At 46.1% G+C, this 23,362-nt stretch overlaps 1 protein-coding gene across 4 annotated transcripts in view; it reads right to left on the bottom strand.

Moving 5' to 3' along the window:
• The window catches only part of ogdha (oxoglutarate dehydrogenase a), a 40,389-nt gene that overhangs the window by 6,816 nt on the left and 10,211 nt on the right, over positions 1-23,362 (bottom strand). The window contains exons 4-15 of one of the 4 annotated variants that reach the window (XM_067574800.1): positions 20,382-20,484; positions 16,326-16,370; positions 13,225-13,269; positions 10,954-11,069; positions 10,560-10,714; positions 3,506-3,652; positions 3,335-3,425; positions 2,370-2,549; positions 2,120-2,248; positions 1,844-2,023; positions 1,572-1,724; positions 931-1,033 (exon numbers count right to left, since the gene is read on the bottom strand). In XM_067574800.1, the coding sequence (XP_067430901.1) occupies positions 931-1,033; positions 1,572-1,724; positions 1,844-2,023; positions 2,120-2,248; positions 2,370-2,549; positions 3,335-3,425; positions 3,506-3,652; positions 10,560-10,714; positions 10,954-11,069; positions 13,225-13,269; positions 16,326-16,370; positions 20,382-20,484 (1,447 nt within the window). Of the gene's footprint in view, positions 1-930; positions 1,034-1,571; positions 1,725-1,843; positions 2,024-2,119; positions 2,249-2,369; positions 2,550-3,334; positions 3,426-3,505; positions 3,653-10,559; positions 10,715-10,953; positions 11,070-13,224; positions 13,270-16,325; positions 16,371-20,381; positions 20,485-20,872; positions 20,967-23,362 lie in introns of all 4 variants that reach the window. The other 3 variants (XM_067574810.1, XM_067574826.1, XM_067574816.1) reach the window with 3 other exon arrangements.

The following is a 23,362-nucleotide window of genomic DNA, read 5'->3' as shown; positions in this document are numbered from 1 at the left end:
ATGCTGCAGCTTCCTGACAGAGATGCTGCAGCTGTCCGACAGAGATGCTGCAGCTTCCTGACAGAGATGCTGCAGCTGTCCGACAGAGATGCTGCAGCTGTCCGACAGAGATGCTGCAGCTGTCCGACAGAGATGCTGCAGCTTCCTGACAGAGATGCTGCAGCTGTCCGACAGAGATGCTGCAGCTGTCCGACAGAGATGCTGCAGCTGTCCGACAGAGATGCTGCAGCTGTCTGACAGAGATGCTGCAGCTTCCTGACAGAGATGCTGCAGCTGTCTGACAGAGATGCTGCAGCTGTCCGACAGAGATGCTGCAGCTGTCCGACAGAGATGCTGCAGCTGTCTGACAGAGATGCTGCAGCTGTCCGACAGAGATGCTGCAGCTGTCCGACAGAGATGCTGCAGCTGTCCGACAGAGATGCTGCAGCTGTCCGACAGAGATGCTGCAGCTGTCCGACAGAGATGCTGCAGCTGTCCGACAGAGATGCGGCAGCTTCCTGACAGAGATGCTGCAGCTGTCCGACAGAGATGCGGCAGCTGTCTGACAGAGATGCTGCAGCTGTCCGACAGAGATGCTGCAGCTGTCCGACAGAGATGCGGCAGCTAATCCAATAAAGTTAGACTGAATGACCAACTTACGACAGTTAGCTTAGCATTAACCTGTAAACTGCATGAATACTGCCGATTCTAAAACACACATATTTCTGCCGGTACGCAGACAGACATAAAACAAAGTCACACCTACACTCACAGATTATTTTATACTTTGGCTCCTAAAACTGTTATTTGAGGAAGTTATCAGTTTGTCGTCACAAAGTAATGCGTAAACAGGAAGCTCTGGAACTCCCTGCCTGAAGATTTAACGCTTGCAGAATCAATCTTCTACTCTGATCGATCAGTGTGATATTGATGCGACAGTGAGTCTCTCACCGGGCCATGGGGAGTCCAGCCAGTGCTTGATGTGAAGGATCTTCTCGTCTTTGGAGCGAGCATGCGCCTCCTCACAGATCTTATCATATTTAGCAATCTCCTCCTACAGACAGAGACAGAAGAGTGCGTTCAGTCTTTACATTCACATTTAATTTACCAAAACTACACAACCAGAAGTTGTATCTGATTTATATCTGAACATCATCATTTAACTTAGTAAAACCCAGTTCAGTTACACAGAAAACTCACTTTCACTGTCCTCATACTGTCTGTACCAACATTTCAGAAACTTTACCTGTATCTCCACCAGAGGAACAGAATACAACTAAGTATGAAACCAGAGGAAATAAACTCAGAAACTCGGCTGTTTCTGGTTTAGTCTGGTCGAATGGGTTTTCCTCCTTGGTACAATTTGTTTATCGATTAATTGTTTGGTTTATAAAGTGACAGAAAATAGAGAAGAATGTCCATCAACTCTCCCGAAGCCCAATGTGACGTCCTCAGATGTCTTCTTTTGTCATTGATTCATCCAAAAAATAGATTAATTGATTGTGAAAATAATGCAGTTCAAAAAGCAACTTCCTGTCTGGAGTTTGTCAGACGGCATTATGGGAAATGTAGTAAATCACTGACTGTTTTACCTCGTACTCTTGCCGGCTCACTGCTCCCTCTGCGATCAGCTTCTCGGCGTATTTCTGCAGAACAGGTTTCTGCTTCTTGATCTGTTTGTACATCAGCGGCTGAGTGAACATCGGCTCGTCCATCTCGTTGTGACCCATCCGACGGTAACACACCTGCACACACACACACACACACACACACACACACACACACACACACACACACACTCGTCTCATTCCTCTGCTCACTGTCAGTTTTATTTAGTGTTTGATGAAACGAAGCGTGCACTGACCAGGTCGACCACCACGTCCTTGTGGAACGTGGCTCTCCACTCAGCGGCCACCTTGCAGACGTAAATGACGGCCTCGGGGTCGTCGGCGTTGACATGGAAGATCGGAGCGTTGACGACACGAGCCACGTCGGTCGGATACGGAGATGATCGAGCCATACGAGGGTCTGTGGTGAAACCGATCTGGAAACACAGAAAGGTCGCAGCTCAGACGCCGTTCTCTCTGTGTGTGTGTGTGTGTGTGTGTGTTTTATGACTGTCTGTGTGGCTGTTTGTTACCTGGTTGTTGACAACGACGTGCACAGTGCCATGTGTGGTGTAGGACGGCAGGTCAGACAGATGGAACGTTTCATAGACGATACCCTGACCTGCAAACGCTGCGTCTCCATGGAGCAGGATGGACATCACCTGTACACACAAGATACATTCACTGCCCACCGTCCCTAGCGCTGGTTTAGCTTCATGTTCATCAAATTAATTAGTCTCAGAAGAGCAGCAGAGTAGATCAGTGCCCGTCTGTCTGTCTCACCCGCTTGCCGTCGTTGTCTCCGCAGTAGAACTGCTCGGCCTTGGTCTTGCCCTGCACTACGGGGTCTGCAGCCTCCAGGTGAGACGGGTTGGCCACCAGAGACAGAGTGATGTTCCTGTCCGTCACGCGGTTGATACGGCGATGGTACATGCCCAGATGGTACTTCACATCACCGGAGCCCTGAGGGGGAAACCACAGCCGAGGTCAGTTCAGACTGTAGACGAGCTCCTAAAAATACCTGATCAAGCAATTATTGACTCTGGTAGCAGTTAAGAGGTAACCTCAGTACAGACATCCCCTACATACACACTGATCTCTGCATCTTTACAAGTTCATGAACTGCAAACTGCCCTCAAAGCTTTATTCATTCCTCTTGTTGGAGGGTTTAAAGCTTTATTATTAGTTTTCATTCATTCTTTGCCAGTTGTGGTTGTCTGGCTTTATGCGTTGTTTGATTATAAATGTTTCTTATTCTCAGGTGTCTCTGGACAAAGATTACTGGCTTTACCAAAAATCTTTTCTTTCCTGTCTTATTATACCACACACACACACACATATATATTCCCTCATGTGGTGTTGTGATGATGGTGATGCAGAGCGCTGTCTAACGCGTCAGCTGGGTGGAGATCTGGTGACTGTGAAGGTCATAACATGTGATTCATCCTGGAAGAGACCACTCCCATCAGGATACATGTTTCATCACAGGATAGAGCTGATCACTCACAACTACTTTGTATTGATTAGCAGTGACCCTTCCCTCTAAGGGGACAAGTGGACCCAAACCATGCCAGTAAAATGCCCCCCACAGCATTCAGACCTGGACCAGGTTTTATTTAATGTGTCACCTGTATGTGTATATGTGTATATATATACACATATATCAACTATAAAAAAAGTTTCTCAGTTAATATTTCCGGAACGTTTGCTACATTTAATCTATCAGGGATAAAATCACATGTTTGTACCTCATCAGCAGCTTCCAGTTTGGAGTCAAACTGACAGAAAATCTGCTCCAACTCTTTACGGATCACATTGGCCAAAACATTCAGACGACCCCTGAAAGAGAGAGAGGAAATGTAAACTGTGTTTATATATATATATATGTGTGTGTGTGTGTATGTATGTATGTGTGTTACCTGTGAGGCATGCCCATGATGACGGTCTCCACGCCGTTCTCAGAGGATTTATCAATGATGGTTTTCAGAGCCGGGATCAGAGACTCACATCCCTCCAGACCAAAACGTTTCTCTGCAGACCACTTCTTCTGCAGGAACTCCTCAAACCTGTACACACACACACACAACTTAAAACTCAAACTCTGACTGCTGCAGGTTGTGTGTTACAGTGCTGCTGGACTCATTGATGGAGGCCTGTCATATCAGTCAAATTATAATGTCATAAACATTTGACATTCAGTGTTTGAAATTGAAAGTCATGTTCTGCTGTGGAGGAGTTTCTGCTTGTTAGTAAAAGAAATGTTTCACATTAGAATCATGGCTCTTGTCTTCTATGATTCTGATTTGATTAACAAATGTCAAAAATCAATTTTCTGAACATTACTTTATGTGTAATGTTGACAGAACAAAAACAGTGGAATTCAACTGTGAGAGTCTAAAGCGCGCAGCAGCTGACTGAATGTTTTATACGTCATTACCCAGACTAACGTTAGCTGAGCAGAGCAGCAACGAAAGCATCTGACCAACAAACACTGCAGCAACTTAAACTGCTGAATCCAACTCTGGTGTGAAGAGAATAACTCTGCCAGTGCAGCAGGGAGGATGCTCTCCATGATGTTAACACAGAGGAGCAGCAGGGAGGATGCCCTCCATGATGTTAATAACACAGAGGAGCAGCAGGGAGGATACTCTCCATGATGTTAATAACACAGAGGAGCAGCAGGGAGGATACTCTCCATGATGTTAATAACACAGAGGAGCAGCAGGGAGGATGCTCTCCATGACATTAATAACAGAGGAGCAGCAGGGAGGATACTCTCCATGACATTAATAACAGAGGAGCAGAAGGGAGGATGCTCTCCATGATGTTAATAACACAGAGGAGCAGCAGGGAGGATGCTCTCCATGATGTTAATAACACAGAGGAGCAGCAGGGAGGATGCTCTCCATGATGTTAATAACACAGAGGAGCAGCAGGGAGGATGCTCTCCATGACGTTAATAACACAGAGGAGCAGCAGGGAGGATGCTCTCCATGACATTAATAACAGAGGAGCAGCAGGGAGGATGCTCTCCATGATGTTAATAACACAGAGGAACAGCAGGGAGGATGCTCTCCATGATGTTAATAACACAGAGGAACAGCAGGGAGGATGCTCTCCATGACGTTAATAACACAGAGGAGCAGCAGGGAGGATGCTCTCCATGATGTTAACACAGAGGAACAGCAGGGAGGATGCTCTCCATGATGTTAACACAGAGGAACTGCAGGGAGGATGCTCTCCATTACGTTAATAACAGGAACAGCAGGGAGGATGCTCTCCATGACGTTAATAACAGAGGAACAGCAGGGAGGATGCTCTCCATGACGTTAACAGAGGAGCAGCAGGGAGGATGCTCTCCATGACGTTAATAACACAGAGGAGCAGCAGGGAGGATGCTCTCCATGACGTTAATAATACAGAGGAGCAGCAGGGAGGATGCTCTCCATGACATTAATAACAGAGGAACAGCAGGGAGGATGCTCTCCATGACATTAATAACACAGAGGAGCAGCAGGGAGGATGCTCTCCATGACATTAATAACACAGAGGAGCAGCAGGGAGGATGCTCTCCATGATGTTAACACAGAGGAGCAGCAGGGAGGATGCTCTCCATGACATTAATAACACAGAGGAGCAGCAGGGAGGATGCTCTCCATGATGTTAACAGAGGAGCAGCAGGGAGGATGCTCTCCATGACGTTAATAACAGAGGAGCAGCAGTGAGGATGCTCTCCATGACGTTAATAACAGAGGAGCAGTAGGGAGGATGCTCTCCATGACGTTAATAACAGAGGAGCAGCAGTGAGGATGCTCTCCATGACGTTAATAACAGAGGAGCAGCAGGGAGGATGCTCTCCATGACGTTAATAACAGAGGAGCAGCAGGGAGGATGCTCTCCATGACGTTAATAACAGAGGAGCAGTAGGGAGGATGCTCTCCATGACGTTAATAACAGAGGAACAGCAGGGAGGATGCTCTCCATGATGTTAACACAGAGGAGCAGTAGGGAGGATACTCTCCATGACGTTAATAACAGAGGAGCAGTAGGGAGGATGCTCTCCATGATGTTAACACAGAGGAGCAGTAGGGAGGATACTCTCCATGACGTTAATAACAGAGGAACAGCAGGGAGGATGCTCTCCATGATGTTAACACAGAGGAGCAGCAGGGAGGATGCTCTCCATGACGTTAATAACAGAGGAGCAGTAGGGAGGATGCTCTCCATGACGTTAATAACAGAGGAACAGCAGGGAGGATGCTCTCCATGATGTTAACACAGAGGAGCAGTAGGGAGGATACTCTCCATGACGTTAATAACAGAGGAACAGCAGGGAGGATGCTCTCCATGACATTAATAACACAGAGGAGCAGCAGGGAGGATGCTCTCCATTACGTTAATAACAGAGGAGCAGCAGGGAGGATGCTCTCCATGACATTAATAACACAGAGGAGCAGTAGGGAGGATGCTCTCCATGACGTTAATAACAGAGGAGCAGCAGGGAGGATGCTCTCCATGACGTTAATAACAGAGGAGCAGCAGTGAGGATGCTCTCCATGACGTTAATAACAGAGGAGCAGTAGGGAGGATGCTCTCCATGACGTTAATAACAGAGGAACAGCAGGGAGGATGCTCTCCATGACGTTAACAGAGGAGCAGCAGGGAGGATGCTCTCCATGACGTTAATAACACAGAGGAGCAGCAGGGAGGATGCTCTCCATGACGTTAATAATACAGAGGAGCAGCAGGGAGGATGCTCTCCATGATGTTAATAACACAGAGGAGCAGCAGGGAGGATGCTCTCCATGACGTTAATAACAGAGGAACAGCAGGGAGGATGCTCTCCATGACGTTAATAACAGAGGAGCAGCAGTGAGGATGCTCTCCATGATGTTAATAACAGAGGAACAGCAGGGAGGATGCTCTCCATGACGTTAACAGAGGAGCAGCAGGGAGGATGCTCTCCATGACGTTAATAACACAGAGGAGCAGCAGGGAGGATGCTCTCCATGACGTTAATAATACAGAGGAGCAGCAGGGAGGATGCTCTCCATGATGTTAATAACACAGAGGAGCAGCAGGGAGGATGCTCTCCATGACATTAATAACAGAGGAACAGCAGGGAGGATGCTCTCCATGACGTTAATAACAGAGGAGCAGCAGGGAGGATGCTCTCCATGACGTTAATAACAGAGGAACAGCAGGGAGGATGCTCTCCATGACGTTAATAACAGAGGAGCAGCAGGGAGGATGCTCTCCATGACATTAATAACACAGGAGCAGCAGGGAGGATGCTCTTCATGACGTTAATAACAGAGGAGCAGCAGGGAGGATGCTCTCCATTACGTTAATAACAGGAACAGCAGGGAGGATGCTCTCCATGACGTTAATAACAGAGGAACAGCAGGGAGGATGCTCTCCATGACGTTAACAGAGGAGCAGCAGGGAGGATGCTCTCCATGACGTTAATAACACAGAGGAGCAGCAGGGAGGATGCTCTCCATGACGTTAATAATACAGAGGAGCAGCAGGGAGGATGCTCTCCATGACATTAATAACAGAGGAACAGCAGGGAGGATGCTCTCCATGACATTAATAACACAGAGGAGCAGCAGGGAGGATGCTCTCCATGACATTAATAACACAGAGGAGCAGCAGGGAGGATGCTCTCCATGATGTTAACACAGAGGAGCAGCAGGGAGGATGCTCTCCATGACATTAATAACACAGAGGAGCAGCAGGGAGGATGCTCTCCATGATGTTAACAGAGGAGCAGCAGGGAGGATGCTCTCCATGACGTTAATAACAGAGGAGCAGCAGTGAGGATGCTCTCCATGACGTTAATAACAGAGGAGCAGTAGGGAGGATGCTCTCCATGACGTTAATAACAGAGGAGCAGCAGTGAGGATGCTCTCCATGACGTTAATAACAGAGGAGCAGCAGGGAGGATGCTCTCCATGACGTTAATAACAGAGGAGCAGCAGGGAGGATGCTCTCCATGACGTTAATAACAGAGGAGCAGTAGGGAGGATGCTCTCCATGACGTTAATAACAGAGGAACAGCAGGGAGGATGCTCTCCATGATGTTAACACAGAGGAGCAGTAGGGAGGATACTCTCCATGACGTTAATAACAGAGGAGCAGTAGGGAGGATGCTCTCCATGATGTTAACACAGAGGAGCAGTAGGGAGGATACTCTCCATGACGTTAATAACAGAGGAACAGCAGGGAGGATGCTCTCCATGATGTTAACACAGAGGAGCAGCAGGGAGGATGCTCTCCATGACGTTAATAACAGAGGAGCAGTAGGGAGGATGCTCTCCATGACGTTAATAACAGAGGAACAGCAGGGAGGATGCTCTCCATGATGTTAACACAGAGGAGCAGTAGGGAGGATACTCTCCATGACGTTAATAACAGAGGAACAGCAGGGAGGATGCTCTCCATGACATTAATAACACAGAGGAGCAGCAGGGAGGATGCTCTCCATTACGTTAATAACAGAGGAGCAGCAGGGAGGATGCTCTCCATGACATTAATAACACAGAGGAGCAGTAGGGAGGATGCTCTCCATGACGTTAATAACAGAGGAGCAGCAGGGAGGATGCTCTCCATGACGTTAATAACAGAGGAGCAGCAGTGAGGATGCTCTCCATGACGTTAATAACAGAGGAGCAGTAGGGAGGATGCTCTCCATGACGTTAATAACACAGAGGAGCAGCAGGGAGGATGCTCTCCATGACGTTAATAACACAGAGGAGCAGCAGGGAGGATGCTCTCCATGACGTTAATAATACAGAGGAGCAGCAGGGAGGATGCTCTCCATGATGTTAATAACAGAGGAACAGCAGGGAGGATGCTCTCCATGACGTTAATAACAGAGGAGCAGCAGGGAGGATGCTCTCCATGACGTTAATAACACAGAGGAGCAGCAGGGAGGATGCTCTCCATGACGTTAATAATACAGAGGAGCAGCAGGGAGGATGCTCTCCATGATGTTAATAACAGAGGAACAGCAGGGAGGATGCTCTCCATGACGTTAATAACACAGAGGAGCAGCAGGGAGGATGCTCTCCATGACGTTAATAATACAGAGGAGCAGCAGGGAGGATGCTCTCCATGATGTTAATAACAGAGGAACAGCAGGGAGGATGCTCTCCATGATGTTAATAACAGAGGAACAGCAGGGAGGATGCTCTCCATGACGTTAACAGAGGAGCAGCAGGGAGGATGCTCTCCATGACGTTAATAACACAGAGGAGCAGCAGGGAGGATGCTCTCCATGACGTTAATAACACAGAGGAGCAGCAGGGAGGATGCTCTCCATGACGTTAATAATACAGAGGAGCAGCAGGGAGGATGCTCTCCATGATGTTAATAACACAGAGGAGCAGCAGGGAGGATGCTCTCCATGACGTTAATAACAGAGGAACAGCAGGGAGGATGCTCTCCATGACGTTAATAACAGAGGAACAGCAGGGAGGATGCTCTCCATGATGTTAACACAGAGGAGCAGCAGGGAGGATGCTCTCCATGACGTTAATAACAGAGGAACAGCAGGGAGGATGCTCTCCATGACGTTAATAACAGAGGAGCAGCAGTGAGGATGCTCTCCATGATGTTAATAACAGAGGAGCAGCAGGGAGGATGCTCTCCATGACGTTAACAGAGGAGCAGCAGGGAGGATGCTCTCCATGACGTTAATAACACAGAGGAGCAGCAGGGAGGATGCTCTCCATGACGTTAATAATACAGAGGAGCAGCAGGGAGGATGCTCTCCATGATGTTAATAACACAGAGGAGCAGCAGGGAGGATGCTCTCCATGACGTTAATAACAGAGGAACAGCAGGGAGGATGCTCTCCATGACGTTAATAACAGAGGAGCAGCAGGGAGGATGCTCTCCATGACGTTAATAACAGAGGAACAGCAGGGAGGATGCTCTCCATGACGTTAATAACAGAGGAGCAGCAGGGAGGATGCTCTCCATGACATTAATAACACAGGAGCAGCAGGGAGGATGCTCTCCATGACGTTAATAACAGAGGAGCAGCAGGGAGGATGCTCTCCATGACGTTAATAACACAGAGGAGCAGCAGGGAGGATGCTCTCCATGACATTAATAACACAGAGGAGCAGCAGGGAGGATGCTCTCCATGACATTAATAACAGAGGAGCAGCAGGGAGGATGCTCTCCATGACATTAATAACACAGAGGAGCAGTAGGGAGGATGCTCTCCATGACGTTAATAACAGAGGAGCAGTAGGGAGTATGCTCTCCATGACGTTAATAACACAGAGGAGCAGCAGGGAGGATGCTCTCCATGACATTAATAACAGAGGAGCAGCAAGGAGGATGCTCTCCATGACTTTAATAACACAGAGGAGCAGCAGTGAGGATGCTCTCCATGACTTTAATAACACAGAGGAGCAGCAGGGAGGATGCTCTCCATGACATTAATAACACAGAGGAGCAGCAAGGAGGATGCTCTCCATGACATTAATAACACAGGAGCAGCAGGGAGGATGCTCTCCATGACATTAATAACAGAGGAGCAGCAGGGAGGATGCTCTCCATGACTTTAATAACACAGAGGAGCAGCAGGGAGGATGCTCTCCATGACTTTAATAACACAGAGGAGCAGCAGGGAGGATGCTCTCCATGACATTAATAACACAGAGGAGCAGCAAGGAGGATGCTCTCCATGATGTTAATAACAGAGGAGCAGCAGGGAGGATGCTCTCCATGATGTTAATAACACAGAGGAGCAGCAAGGAGGATGCTCTCCATGATGTTAATAACAGAGGAGCAGCAGGGAGGATGCTCTCCATGATGTTAATAACACAGAGGAGTATTCCTCCCCCACTGCAGAGCGAACACACCAACTTCCGTTTTACAGAAGACATTTAACCAGTGATGTTGGTCAGTAAATCGCACTTTCGTTTGGTTATTGTCATACTGGTACAGACGTACCTGGTGGAGCGGACCATACGGGCCAGCAGAGTCCTCTTCTCCTCCAGAGTGAACTGCATCACACCTGGAGTCTCAAACTTCTCTCTGATCCACTGACACTGTTCCAGGTCGTTGATGAACATGAACTCAACGCCGATGTGCTGACAGTACGCCATCTGCACCAACAGAGAGACAGCACGGGTTAGACAACAGAGATTTATTTCAGTTTATCCAACCTTTATTTAAACATGGAGGGCTGGCTGAGAGGAATCAGATATATCAGCTTGAATACACACACACTGGTTAGTAGATCAGCTCAGTGTTGCTTTTGATCCAAACAAGAGATTTACAGAAGATCAGTGTTAGTGAAGGTCCTCACAAATACAGAGAGACAAACATGTGAGTGTGTGTTTACCTCCAGTCGTCGTATGATCTCCCTCAGAGGCAGAGCGCTCTCCGAGCCCCCGATGAAGGTGGTGGTGGGGAGGCGGAACACCTTGTCCAGGTCTGTCTCATCCAGACCATAGAAGCCTATGTGTCCCATGATGCACCACAAGACAGGAGGGGAGCAGGAGGAGGAGGAGGAGGAGGAGGGGGGAGGAGGAGGAGAAGGGGGTGTTCAAGAAAAAAAACAAAAGAGGGAAGGAAGTGAGGAAAGATTGAAGGACGGAGGGAGCGGACACCATGAAGATGCAGACACACCAACAGGCCACAAACAGATGAAAACATGCACATATGGGTTAGTAATGAATGAATCAATATACATTAAAAACAAGAATATACATCCACACATTTGTTGAATCCCCAGACAGACGGACATGCAGAGAGGTGATGAAGAGGAGAAGAGAGCAGAATGAGTGAAGTTAGAGAGGTGATGAAGGCGGTGTGTGGTGGTTTTATATCGAGCAGGACGGGTGGAGCATCATCGACGGGGTCCAAAACAAATAAAAAATGAAAGTAAAGAGAGACATCGTTAGCATCATGAATCTCAGCCAATCAGCAGGTTCACACATCAACCCAGACACGAGCTCAGCACAAATCTGCTGATATTTAACATTTATCTGCTCGTCAACAGTCTTCAGACATGATCCTTTGTCACCATGAACACACACCATAGTTTGACTGAAACTATGTATCTGTAAACTGTTTATTAGGGCTGCAGCTAACGATTATTTTATTAATTATTTGTCTGCTATAAAACCTCATAAAACAATGTCACAATATTCTGGAGCATAAAGAGTTTGGTTTGTCTGACAAAGCAGCAAAGACCCTCTAATCATTGACATGTTTGGTATCTTTGCTTGAAATAAGACGCTTCATTCTGCAGATCCTTTACTTTCATCCTCATTTCCTGGTTTCTGTAACAGAATAATCGTCATTTGCAGGTGAACTTTAAGGATATTTTACAGCAGGTGGTGCAATTTGGTGCAAATTCAGATCAAACTGTCAAACTAGGCAGAGCTGATCAAATATGGATCAATATTCTGTTACTGTGTTGACAGTTTCTGCCTCAAATGTTTTCACAAACATGTTTTAATGAACTGTTTAGCTGTAAAATGAGAACGTTTGAAGAAGAGAAGCGTGTGTGACTTCATTCTCTGCTCGGGACGCCATTACTCCACTTTATCTTTACATAGTAAATAGTTGTTTACTGACATCCAGTGAGGCTGAAAGTCCTTTATTGCACATTTAAATACCTGCCGAATACTCTGCAAGCGTCCAGGAAATCAGAGACCTTTAAATAAAGCATCACCAAAATGACTTCAGCGGTTCATCGATTGGAAGAATTGCTGCAGATGAATGAATCGTTGCAGCTCTAGTGTGTTTTTCTTAGAGATTTTGGAGCTGAAAGCCACAGGCAGATGTATTGAGCAACAGACTAAAACATTATTGGTTGTCGAATCCTGTTTTAAACCGAGCTCGTTTCGTTCAATTTGTTTTCAGACATCAGACTGAAGTGTGAAGTGAAGCCGGTGAAGACTTCACCTCTGTCCGTCAGACATGTAGGAGCTTCATCTGTGCTGAAAAAAGGAAAAAGGTTTGCAGCATTTTGCACAAGAAACATTTTCAGGCCGGAGAGAACATTTGAGACTCGTCTCTCTAACAGGTTTCAGCCTTGTGAGGACAGTCAGAGGTGATGTGTTGACAAGCTGAGAGTCTCCTGCTTTCCAGCTTCTAATTTCTAATAAAACATAAATAAAAAAAGCTCCACACAGAGAGAGAAGGAGCAGCGATGTGTTCATGAGCGCAGGGTGACTGAGCGGGACACATGTTGGAGGGTTAATGTGGATTTAATCGATTATTTTGCAACTCAAACTGATTATGGGACAGTTAGAGGAGGAGATGTTATGAAGAAAAGAATAAAAAGATTGAGATTTGAGAGAGAAAGTATAAAGATGTTTGTGTGTGTTTATGTCAAACAAGCCAGTTTCAAATCCCTCGTTATAAACAGTCAGAGGACGATAACTGATCTAATGTTTCCTGTTTGACTCTCTGAGCAGAAAACACTCAACCTGCCAATCAAACGGCTTAGCGGGGCAGACGGACAGCTGATTCAGCCAATCAGAAAGCCGGCTCGGTTTATAAAACCCCTCTGACAAGCTGGGCCAATCACACGACTGACAGCCAGGGCCGGCCAATCAAAAGCAGCGTTCCGGCAGCTCAACAGGCACAAGCTGATGTTTACCACTCCCTCTGCAGCCGACACTAAAATGTGACTCGCACTCTGACTCTGAAACACAACGTCACAGCAGATCATTTACTGCATTTCACATGTTGAAGAGGAGGAGGACAAACTAACCGCTGCAGACATTTCAGTGACATCACAACACGACACAAACACGGTGGCGACCGACACACGCTTTCTCTCTCTGTGACGCGGTTCCTCTTCTGGACGGTGGCCTCAGACGTCTCAGACTCTGTCAGACTCAGCTGTTAGCGCGCTAACGTGCTAACCGCAGCATGAAAACAGGCCTGAAGTGTTTACGCCTACGTAACAAAGGCTTGAAGGAGCTCTGGAGAGATTCTGACCACCGGTGGAGCTGCGGAGAAATGTTCTGCACATCTTATTAGAAGGTTTGATGGAACCAGGACCCGACCCGGGACCCGCCTCAGACCGGGTCAAACTTCTAATCAGTCTAACTGGGTCTCAGGTCCGACACCGCGCATCAGCTCTGATCATGTGATCGCTGCGGGGAAACGGACGTTTAACAGTCACAAAGATGAAGAAAAAGTTCTGACGAGAACTTAAAGATTTATTCTGTTAAATGAAATTTAGAATTTAGTTTGATTCAGATATTTATCATGAATTTATATTAAATATATTAAAGAGGAAACAGGTTCGAACATTTACGTTTGTCTCGGCTACAGAAGGTTTTATGTTATAAATTTGTGTTTGAAGCATATAAACAAAATGTTTTTGTTTCTATGATGTTACATTCGTTCTTTGGACATTATTATTATTATTATTATTATTATTATTATTATTATTATTATTATTATAATTGCTGCAGCTGCTTGTTAATTCATCTAATTAATTACAGGCAGGAAACGTCTGACGCTACTAAACATTATAATGATCCTGTTTACTGAATATCAAGAGAGACGAGCAGCGAGTAGTCTGACAGACTGAAATGTCCCTAAAAGGCCACCGTACGGAGAAGAAACAAGTCAGATTTCAGGCTCTTTCCTGTGTTGTTTGAATAATGAAATAAAGAGCGTAGAGAGAGTGTGTCCGGTCGCCATGTTGACTGGTGAACGTCTGGACGCTTGTTATAAACCAGCAGATCAGCGTTACGGGTTCTTCTGTCCTCTTTCACACCGAGGAGAGAAAAACTACAAACTACTGAAACAAACAAGGAGCTGAAAGACGAGACAAAGAAAACAACAACAACAGACCGACTGAAACTAACACAAGCTCAACGTTTTCTACAAGCGATGCTCCTCTTTTTATTTATCCTTTTTGTTTTTAACAAACATTCAGTTTAGACATGTGTTTTTGTCTGGAGCATCGTGGCAGAAACAGACAGAACGGCTTTAAGTTCACTCGTTTCATAATTCAGCTTCTGCTTTACTACAAACAAACTGCAGCACAGCAAAGAGGACACACAAGTTCATCACAGCGTCCACCAGGTGACACCAGGACATCATCTTTAATCTCAGGACCACAAACCACTAAAACATGTCTGCAAGTGTCTCATATATATATCTGTCTGTCTGTCTAAATAAACATTTATTTAACTGTTTACTGCTGAAACTCAACATGAATTCATTGTTTGGGCTTTTAAACACCAGAAAACTGTGAAAAAGTTATTCAAGTTTACTGTTACTGAAGAATTAACCAATTAAAAATAACTTCTTCATTGAAGCTCAGAGGTCAGAGTTAGAGGATATTTAAACCACTCACATTAAAAAAACATTTTATAAGTAACATCAGTGTCTGCAGCAGCTGAGAAACAACCTGGAAGACTTAAACACCTTTTATAAGACTCTTTACTGACTGTTTTCAGGCTGCACGTTACTGTTTACAGGCTGCACGTTACTGTTTACAGGCTGCACGTTACTGTTTTCAGGCTGCACGTTACTGTTTTAAGGCTGCACGTTACTGTTTTAAGGCTGCACGTTACTGTTTTGTCTCTATCTCTCTCTCTCTATTAAATGTTTTAGTCTCATAAAAAGAGCAGATCCTGATTTTCTTCTTCCAGCTCTGGATAAATGTTAGAAATGTTTCCTGCAGATGGTTTTACTTAAACGGCGCCTTCACTCCAGTTTCTAATCAGCCTGCGGCCAAAAGTTAAAAATAACCCTCTGATGTCACCTTGTAGGCTCCATGTTCACTCATCTATCACACATCTCTACGCTCTGTTCACTAGCAGCAGCTACAAGCTAACACAGCTGACAGAGCTAACAGAGCTAACACAGCTGACAGAGCTAACACAGCTAACAAAGCTAACAGAGCTAACACAGCTGACAGAGCTAACAAAGCTAACAGAGCTAACACAGCTGACAGAGCTAACAAAGCTAACACAGCTGACAGAGCTAACACAGCTAACAAAGCTAACAGAGCTAACACAGCTAACAAAGCTAACAGAGCTAACAGAGCTAACTGCACAGAGCAGAACACACAGGAGACGTTCAGATGAATAATCAGTGGAGTCTGCATGTTTCCTGTGTGTGGAGGTCTTAAAGAGATATTTCACTGGAGTAAAATATCTGATACACACAATCAATCAATCAATCAGTCAGTCAGTCAGTCAGTCTTTCCACAGGAGTTAATAACAGTTAGCCGTCGCTGCCACACACACAATCAGGAAAATAATCTTTCATCTCGACAAGCAGCTTCTCTTATTGGGAGAAAAAAAACTATTTTCCAAAAGAAGCATGAACGAGATTCACTGAACCAGAAACATCCGTTTAATATGAACTGATCAGCGTCTTGTCGATCGACCTGATCGGCTCCTCTATCGTCTGGTGTTCAACGAGACGCCTGAAGCTGCATGACAGAGCCGATCCATGTCTGTTATTATTGTTTCATCTGAACTGTTTGATCCTGGTTTGATATTCACTTTATTATTATTCTGTTGAGTTTTGGTGATTCAAACGTTCTTTAACTCCTGTGGAAACAGTCTGATGAGCGACGACATTAAACCAAATGAAATGTCTCTTTTTTCCTCTCTGCTGGTGCAGAAACGTCTTGTAAACACAAACTACTGGACATGAACTAGTGAACATGAACTAGCTGCTTCACGGCGCTGCGCGTGGACGCAGCGGCGCCGTCGTTTCCCGTACCTCCTACCGTTAGGATTCTCAGCCTCTCCTTGAACACAGTCAGGTCTGGGAGGGTCGGCAGCAGGGGGGCAGCAAAGGAAAGAGACACCCGGACACCGTTAGTGACCTACGACCCGCTAAAACCCAACACCCATGGACCATTTTACACAACCGCCACAACAGAGCGACCACAGACGCCCCCCCCCCCCACGGCATCGCCTCGTCTCCAACAGCTTTCACACACGTCTGGTCTCATTCTGGACTGAAGCGCTGGAGGAAGAGCGATGCCGTTAACACCATGCCGAAAAAACAAAAGCCACACCGCAGCCAACCCACGGCGAGGGTTTCTCCACACAGGAAGCCATTCTTGCACAGGTGACCTAGCTGCTACAGCAGGGACGGGACTAATTCCTGAGCTACAGGAACTCAACACTTCAGTCTCCTGTTCTGTTTTCACTACAAACTTTGTGCACAAAACAGCGTCTCACCTCAAAAAAACGGATAAAAAGGTGTTTTGCGTGTTATTTTGCATGACCAGGGCTGATGAGTTCAGCTGAGCGAGGTTAAAGGTTATTAGTGGTTAGAGGCACTAAAAGCCAACAGAGGTCAAAGTGAAAGACTGATGTGAGATGAACAACACAACCTAGAAAATAACCTGATGTAGTAGCACAGAGATATGACAGAGTGAATAAAGGTTCACCATAAACACTCGATCTGTACAGAGAACTGATCAGAGATCTGTGGGCAGGATTAAAGGTGACGACCAAGTGGTTTTAAATGGATTTACAAAATAAAGAGCTCTGAAATTGTCATATTTCTCCAATTAAAATCTCAAACATTAAGTTAACATTAAGTTAACATTAAGTTAACATTAAGCTGGAACAGCTGCTGTGTCGTCTGGCAGCAAACAGAAAACTAAGCTGTCAACAGCACGTCAGTCTGAACCTGAAGAGACTCCACATTCAGTCAGTTAGTCCACATCAACCGGAGGGTTCAAACAGCATCTGGTCTGCTGTCCAGTGGTTCCCAAAGCAAAGGCCTGTTTATTCTCTAAAGGATGAGAATGTTTAAAAGCTGAAATGATCCAGTTATTCACGAGAGGAAAATGCAGCAATCAGAAAAGCTTTGAATGTGTGAAGCTTTTCCTGTCTCAGGGTCTCTGCAGGACTCAACAACTGAAGACTTTTTAAAGGATCAATCTGCTGATTTTCTATATTTGTCTTCACGTTTGGATCCAAAACCAACAATGAACTGATCTACTAACTAAAGTATTGTGTTTGTATCAAAGCTGATATATCTGATTAAAATCCCGTCAGTGGGTCACATGATCCTTCATCATGCTCCAAACACTAATAACAGCTTCATGTTTCAGTCTCTGGAGAGTAGTTCTGTGTACTTCACTATTTAGTGCAGAGGTTGTGATCTGCAGCACAACAAGCTGGTGAAGCTGTAGATAGAACCGTGTTACTGCACGTGCTCAGTAGCGTCTGCCGTACACAGAACTACTCTCTGCAGACGCGCTGTCTGTCCACCACTTGTAGCTGCAGCAGTTTGTTTACTTTTAATACATTTAATTTGAATGTAACGTGCATGTTGCACCGTGCTGGGCGATGCGTTTACTGTCCGCTGAGACGAGTGCACGTCTCACACATTTAATACCTGCTGAACAAAGAATTCAATTCTTATTAAGACTTTAAGACCTGCAGGAACCCTGTATCCTCCTGTTAATAACCTCATGACCCTTAAGGAGGTCCAGACCCCAGGTTGGGAACCACTGTGACAGATTTACTCCAAGACGTCCACATAGAGACAATAATGGACGAGATCTTCGCCTGTCCTTTACTGTCTTTACTTATTAAACATTAATGAATGTCATTAGTAAATAAACTGCAGCTTCTACTTTGTCCTGAAATAAATGAACTCTATGTTACCTGTTAACTCATCTACTACATGACCTGTTAAAAACACTGATGACACGAAACCAACAGCTGCAATAACGTCTCTACAGCCAACAGAAACAAGCCAGAGGCTACCGACGCTAACGAGGCCACAGCTGAGCACCGGCGTGCCGAAGCAGAAGCCGACCAATGAGAGCAAAGAGCTGAAACACGTCTGACGCAGCAGGTTTCTGCCGTCAGATCCAAGATGCTGCTTACTGAAGCGTAATCAGCAGCGTTAGCATGGCGCTAACACGGCGCTAACAGCTCCACACATACAGCCGACAGAACAAATATAAATATCTCACTTGACCAAACAATCACATTTCTAGATCTATTTAGTAGCTGTTCTGGAGCTTTCGATCGTACCACATGATCAGTCATCAGTTCGTTTGTAGATACACTTTAAGAGCTTCTCATCCATGTCGTATTACCCCGGATTCCACCGGGCGCCGTGTTCCGGCTCCGACGCCGTTTTGCTCCGTCCTCTGCATGGCGTCCTATTCCAGCGGGAGCGTGTCAGAGGCGGAGCCTCTTCACTGCGGGGAAGCCTTCCACTGTTTAAAGTCAGTTGCACTCCTACTACAGTAATTACAGCGGCCTAGTCAAAGCTGATAAAGTGCCTTAAGGCTACCGTAATTACTGCAGTAGCAGGGCAACTAAACTGCCCAGTTTTGTTAACTTGCTCAGCTTTCGTTGATTTGGTCGTTGTCCTTGATCTTTGTGCTTCTGCTGTGGTTAATTAGGCTACGTAGTTAAATGGTTTCTTCATTCGTCTGTTTTAATTGTGTTTATTGTTGATATACGACCAGGAGTCTGCACGAGTTGTTTTATTTTGAAAATTGACCGGATGCTCAATGCTGTTTCTGTGTCTGACTTCCTGCCCAGCTCCATCTGCTCTGTGCTGCTTGACGCGGCTTCCATAAAAATAGACGAGGCGCCTCTCTTCAGCGCAGCGGAGCGGAGAGACGCTTCTGAAACGCGCTGCGGCGCCCGGTGGAATCGGATACATTGACCAGAGTGGCTGCGATCAGCTCCGGCAGCCGCGTCGGAGCCGGAACGTGGCGCACACGCGCCCGGTGGAATTTAGGGGTTAAAGGTTAAAGTTTATTCTTGAAAGCTCCAGAACTGCTACTAAATGGACCCTGAGACTGTTTTCCCAAGAAGGATCTTTGAAACTCAACATGTTAACACTGTTTTTCACTGCATAACATCGCATTTTCATCTTTATATTCTGGCCTACATCTCGTTTGAAAGCTGAAGACACCTGAAGGACTAAACTGTTCCTGCATGAAGCTCTGAAACAGGAACGAGCTGCTGGACCACCGGACGGCTGCAGCGTCACAGATCACGCAGGTTTACTCCTCTAATCATACAAACTAATGTCAGAAACTCTCCTGTTTTATGAAAACATGACGCAAATATTCCCAGTAACACTTTATTTTACAGGTCTCTTCATTTTATACTAGTGATTTACAGGTGTGAAACGGTGCGTTTTACAGGAGGAAGTGGAATTTGGTACAAAGTTGTTTTAGTTGGTAAATTGTTTATTTGCAAAAGATATTTTCAGTGTGTAGTTTTGCGTATCAAACGATATATTAGCACACAGCAGCTGCTGCGTAACTGTTAATATATCAACTACACACTGAAACAAATTGTTTTTTGTAAATTAACAAATAAATATGAATCCAAATATAAAGAGTGAACATTTACCTACTAAACAAGCGTCACACTTCGTACCAACGTCTCTGTAAAATGTTAAAAATTCACCATCAAATACCTGAAAATGACTCCGAACATCTGCAGGAAATTAGTGTAAAGTTAACAAACCTGTAAAATAAAGTGTTAACGTTTTCCTATAAATAAATAAATAAACCTGCGTCAGGTCGAGTCTCCAGAACAGAAAAGGTTTCACAAACACTCTGCGTGTACGAGAAGTTTCCAGAAAGTTTTCCTGAAACTTTCAGCGCACACGAGAAGACAGAAACTTTCTCTGTACAGCAGGAAGGTTCCTGCGTGTACAAGAAGGTTTCAGGAACAATCCCGGAACCGGAACCGTCTCCGGCCAGCTGTGCGCTGAGCCGGGACGCGGACCGGGACAACACAGGGGGAACGTTTTCTGAGGGGGTCAGCTCCTCACCCAGCTTGTCGGAGGACGTGATAATGTCAGTGGGGACACACGAGTCCAGATCGGCGTCCATGATGCCGAGAGGGTCCAACTGGGCCACATGGTGCCCTCGGATCTACAGGGAGTGACAACAGTGCAGAGCCCACCCAGGACAGGAGGAGGTGGAAGGAGGGATGGAGCAGTGTGAGGAGGAACAAAGTGAAGGATGAGGGTGAAGAGGAGGAGGAGGAGGTGCAACAAAACAACCAGGAGGTGGAAAACGTGGAGAACGGAGTGGATGAGAAGCAGGATGGAGGTAAAGAAAAGAAGAAACACCAGCAGAGGAACAAGAAGAGGAGGGAAGGAAGGAAGGAAGGAAGGAAGGAAGGAAGGAAGGTGTCAGAGAACAGAGAGTATAAGAGGAAGGAGAGAAGAAGAGAGGAGAAGAAGAGAAGAAGAGAGGGAGGGAGGGAGAAGCAGCGTTAACACCACAGACTGGAAGCAGTTTGTTTGTTTCTTCTCACCGACGTCCTGGAAGCCGGTATTGACCGGAGCATCATCAAAATTCACACAGCTGATTCCCAGAGGGTCCAAATGGGCATTGTGATGCCCCATCACCTACACACACACACACACACACACACACACGGTTACCACATCACAGACACCAGCTGCTGCAGGTCTTCACAGGTCCAACATGGTTTCTAGTAACAGTCTGTCTGGAGGGACGTCGATAATTGAACCCAGTAAAAGTATATTAACTGATGATGAACTTGTCAGTACCTGTCTGGACCACTAGGTGGAGCCTCATACTGTTAATGAGTTACAGGTGTGTTCACTAATCACACCAACTGTGAAACAACCAGGAGGAGCTGTTGTCTGGCAGCGATGGTTCAGCTGTCTGAGGCCATGCTATGCTATGCTAAGCTAAGCTAAGCTAAGCTAAGCTAAGCTAACTAGCAGCTTGAATAGAAGCAGCATGGATGTCAAGACGGCGAGCTGCTGTAGATGACGGCGGGTCGATCCTGCAGGTTGGAGGACGGTTCATCTCTGGTCATCAGGTACCAGATCTGGCACTAGAACAGATCAGGTAACAGATCTGGCACTAGAACAGATCAGGTAACAGATCTGGCACTAGAACAGATCAGGTAACAGATCTGGCACTAGACCAGATCAGGTACCAGATCTGGCACTAGACCAGATCAGGTACCAGATCTGGCACTAGAACAGATCAGGTAACAGATCTGGCACTAGACCAGATCAGGTACCAGATCTAGCACTAGACCAGATCAGGTACCAGATCTAGCGCTAGAACAGATCAGGTACCAGATCAAGTACCAGATCTAGCACTAGACCAGATCAGGTACCGGATATAGCACTAGACCAGATCAGGTACCAGATCAGGTACCAGATCTAGCACTAGACCAGATCAGGTACCAGATCTAGCGCTAGAACAGATCAGGTACCAGATCAAGTACCAGACCTAGCACTAGACCAGATCAGGTACCAGATACAGCACTAGACCAGATCAGGTACCAGATCCAGCACTAGACCAGATCAGGTACCGGATATAGCACTAGACCAGATCAGGTACCGGATCTGGCACTAGAACAGATAGGGTACCAGATATGGCACTAGACCAGATCAGGTACCAGATCTAGCACTAGACCAGATCAGGTACCGGATATAGCACTAGACCAGATCAGGTACCAGATCGGGTACCAGATCAGGTACCAGATCTAGCACTAGACCAGATCAGGTACCGAATACAGCACTAGACCAGATCAGGTACCAGATCTAGGACTAGACCAGATCAGGTACCGAATACAGCACTAGACCAGATCAGGTACCAGATCTAGGACTAGACCAGATCAGGTACCAGATCGGGTACCAGATCAGGTACCAGATCTAGCACTAGACCAGATCAGGTACCGAATACAGCACTAGACCAGATCAGGTACCAGATCTAGGACTAGACCAGATCAGGTACCGAATACAGCACTAGACCAGATCAGGTACCAGATCTAGGACTAGACCAGATCAGGTACTAGATCCGGTACCAGATCTAGGACTAGACCAGATCAGGTACCGAATACAGCACTAGACCAGATCAGGTACCAGATCTAGGACTAGACCAGATCAGGTACCAGATCAGGTACCAGATCTAGGACTAGACCAGATCAGGTACCAGATCAGGTACTAGATCGGGTACCGGATCTAGCACTAGACCAGATCAGGTACCAGATCTAGGACTAGACCAGATCAGGTACTAGATCAGGTACCAGCTCTATGACTAGACCAGATCAGGTACCAGATCTAGGACTAGACCAGATCAGGTACTAGATCAGGTACTAGATCAGGTACCAGATCTAGGACTAGACCAGATCAAGTACCAGATCAGGTACCAGATCAGGTACTAGATCAGGTACCAGCTCTATGACTAGACCAGATCAGGTACCAGATCTAGGACTAGACCAGATCAGGTACTAGATCAGGTACTAGATCAGGTACCAGCTCTATGACTAGACCAGATCAGGTACCAGATCTAGGACTAGACCAGATCAGGTACTAGATCAGGTACTAGATCAGGTACCAGATCTAGGACTAGACCAGATCAGGTACCAGATCAGGTACTAGATCGGGTACCGGATCTAGCACTAGACCAGATCAGGTACCAGATCTAGCACTAGACCAGATCAGGTACCAGATCAGGTACCAGATCTAGCACTAGACCAGATCAGGTACCAGATCTAGCGCTAGAACAGATCAGGTACCAGATCAAGTACCAGATCTAGCACTAGACCAGATCAGGTACCAGATCTAGCACTAGACCTGATCAGGTAACAGATCTGGCACTAGACCAGATCAGGTACCAGATCTGGCACTAGAACAGATCAGGTAACAGATCTGGCACTAGACCAGATCAGGTACCAGATCTAGCACTAGACCAGATCAGGTACCAAATCTAGCACTAGACCAGATCAGGTATCAGATCAGGTACCAAATCGGGTACC

The sequence above is a fragment of the Thunnus thynnus genome, chromosome 2 (assembly GCF_963924715.1).
Source record: "Thunnus thynnus chromosome 2, fThuThy2.1, whole genome shotgun sequence".
NCBI lineage: Eukaryota > Metazoa > Chordata > Actinopteri > Scombriformes > Scombridae > Thunnus > Thunnus thynnus.
Note: the sequence above shows the minus strand (reverse complement) of the source record. Positions and strands in the feature narration are given on the sequence as shown.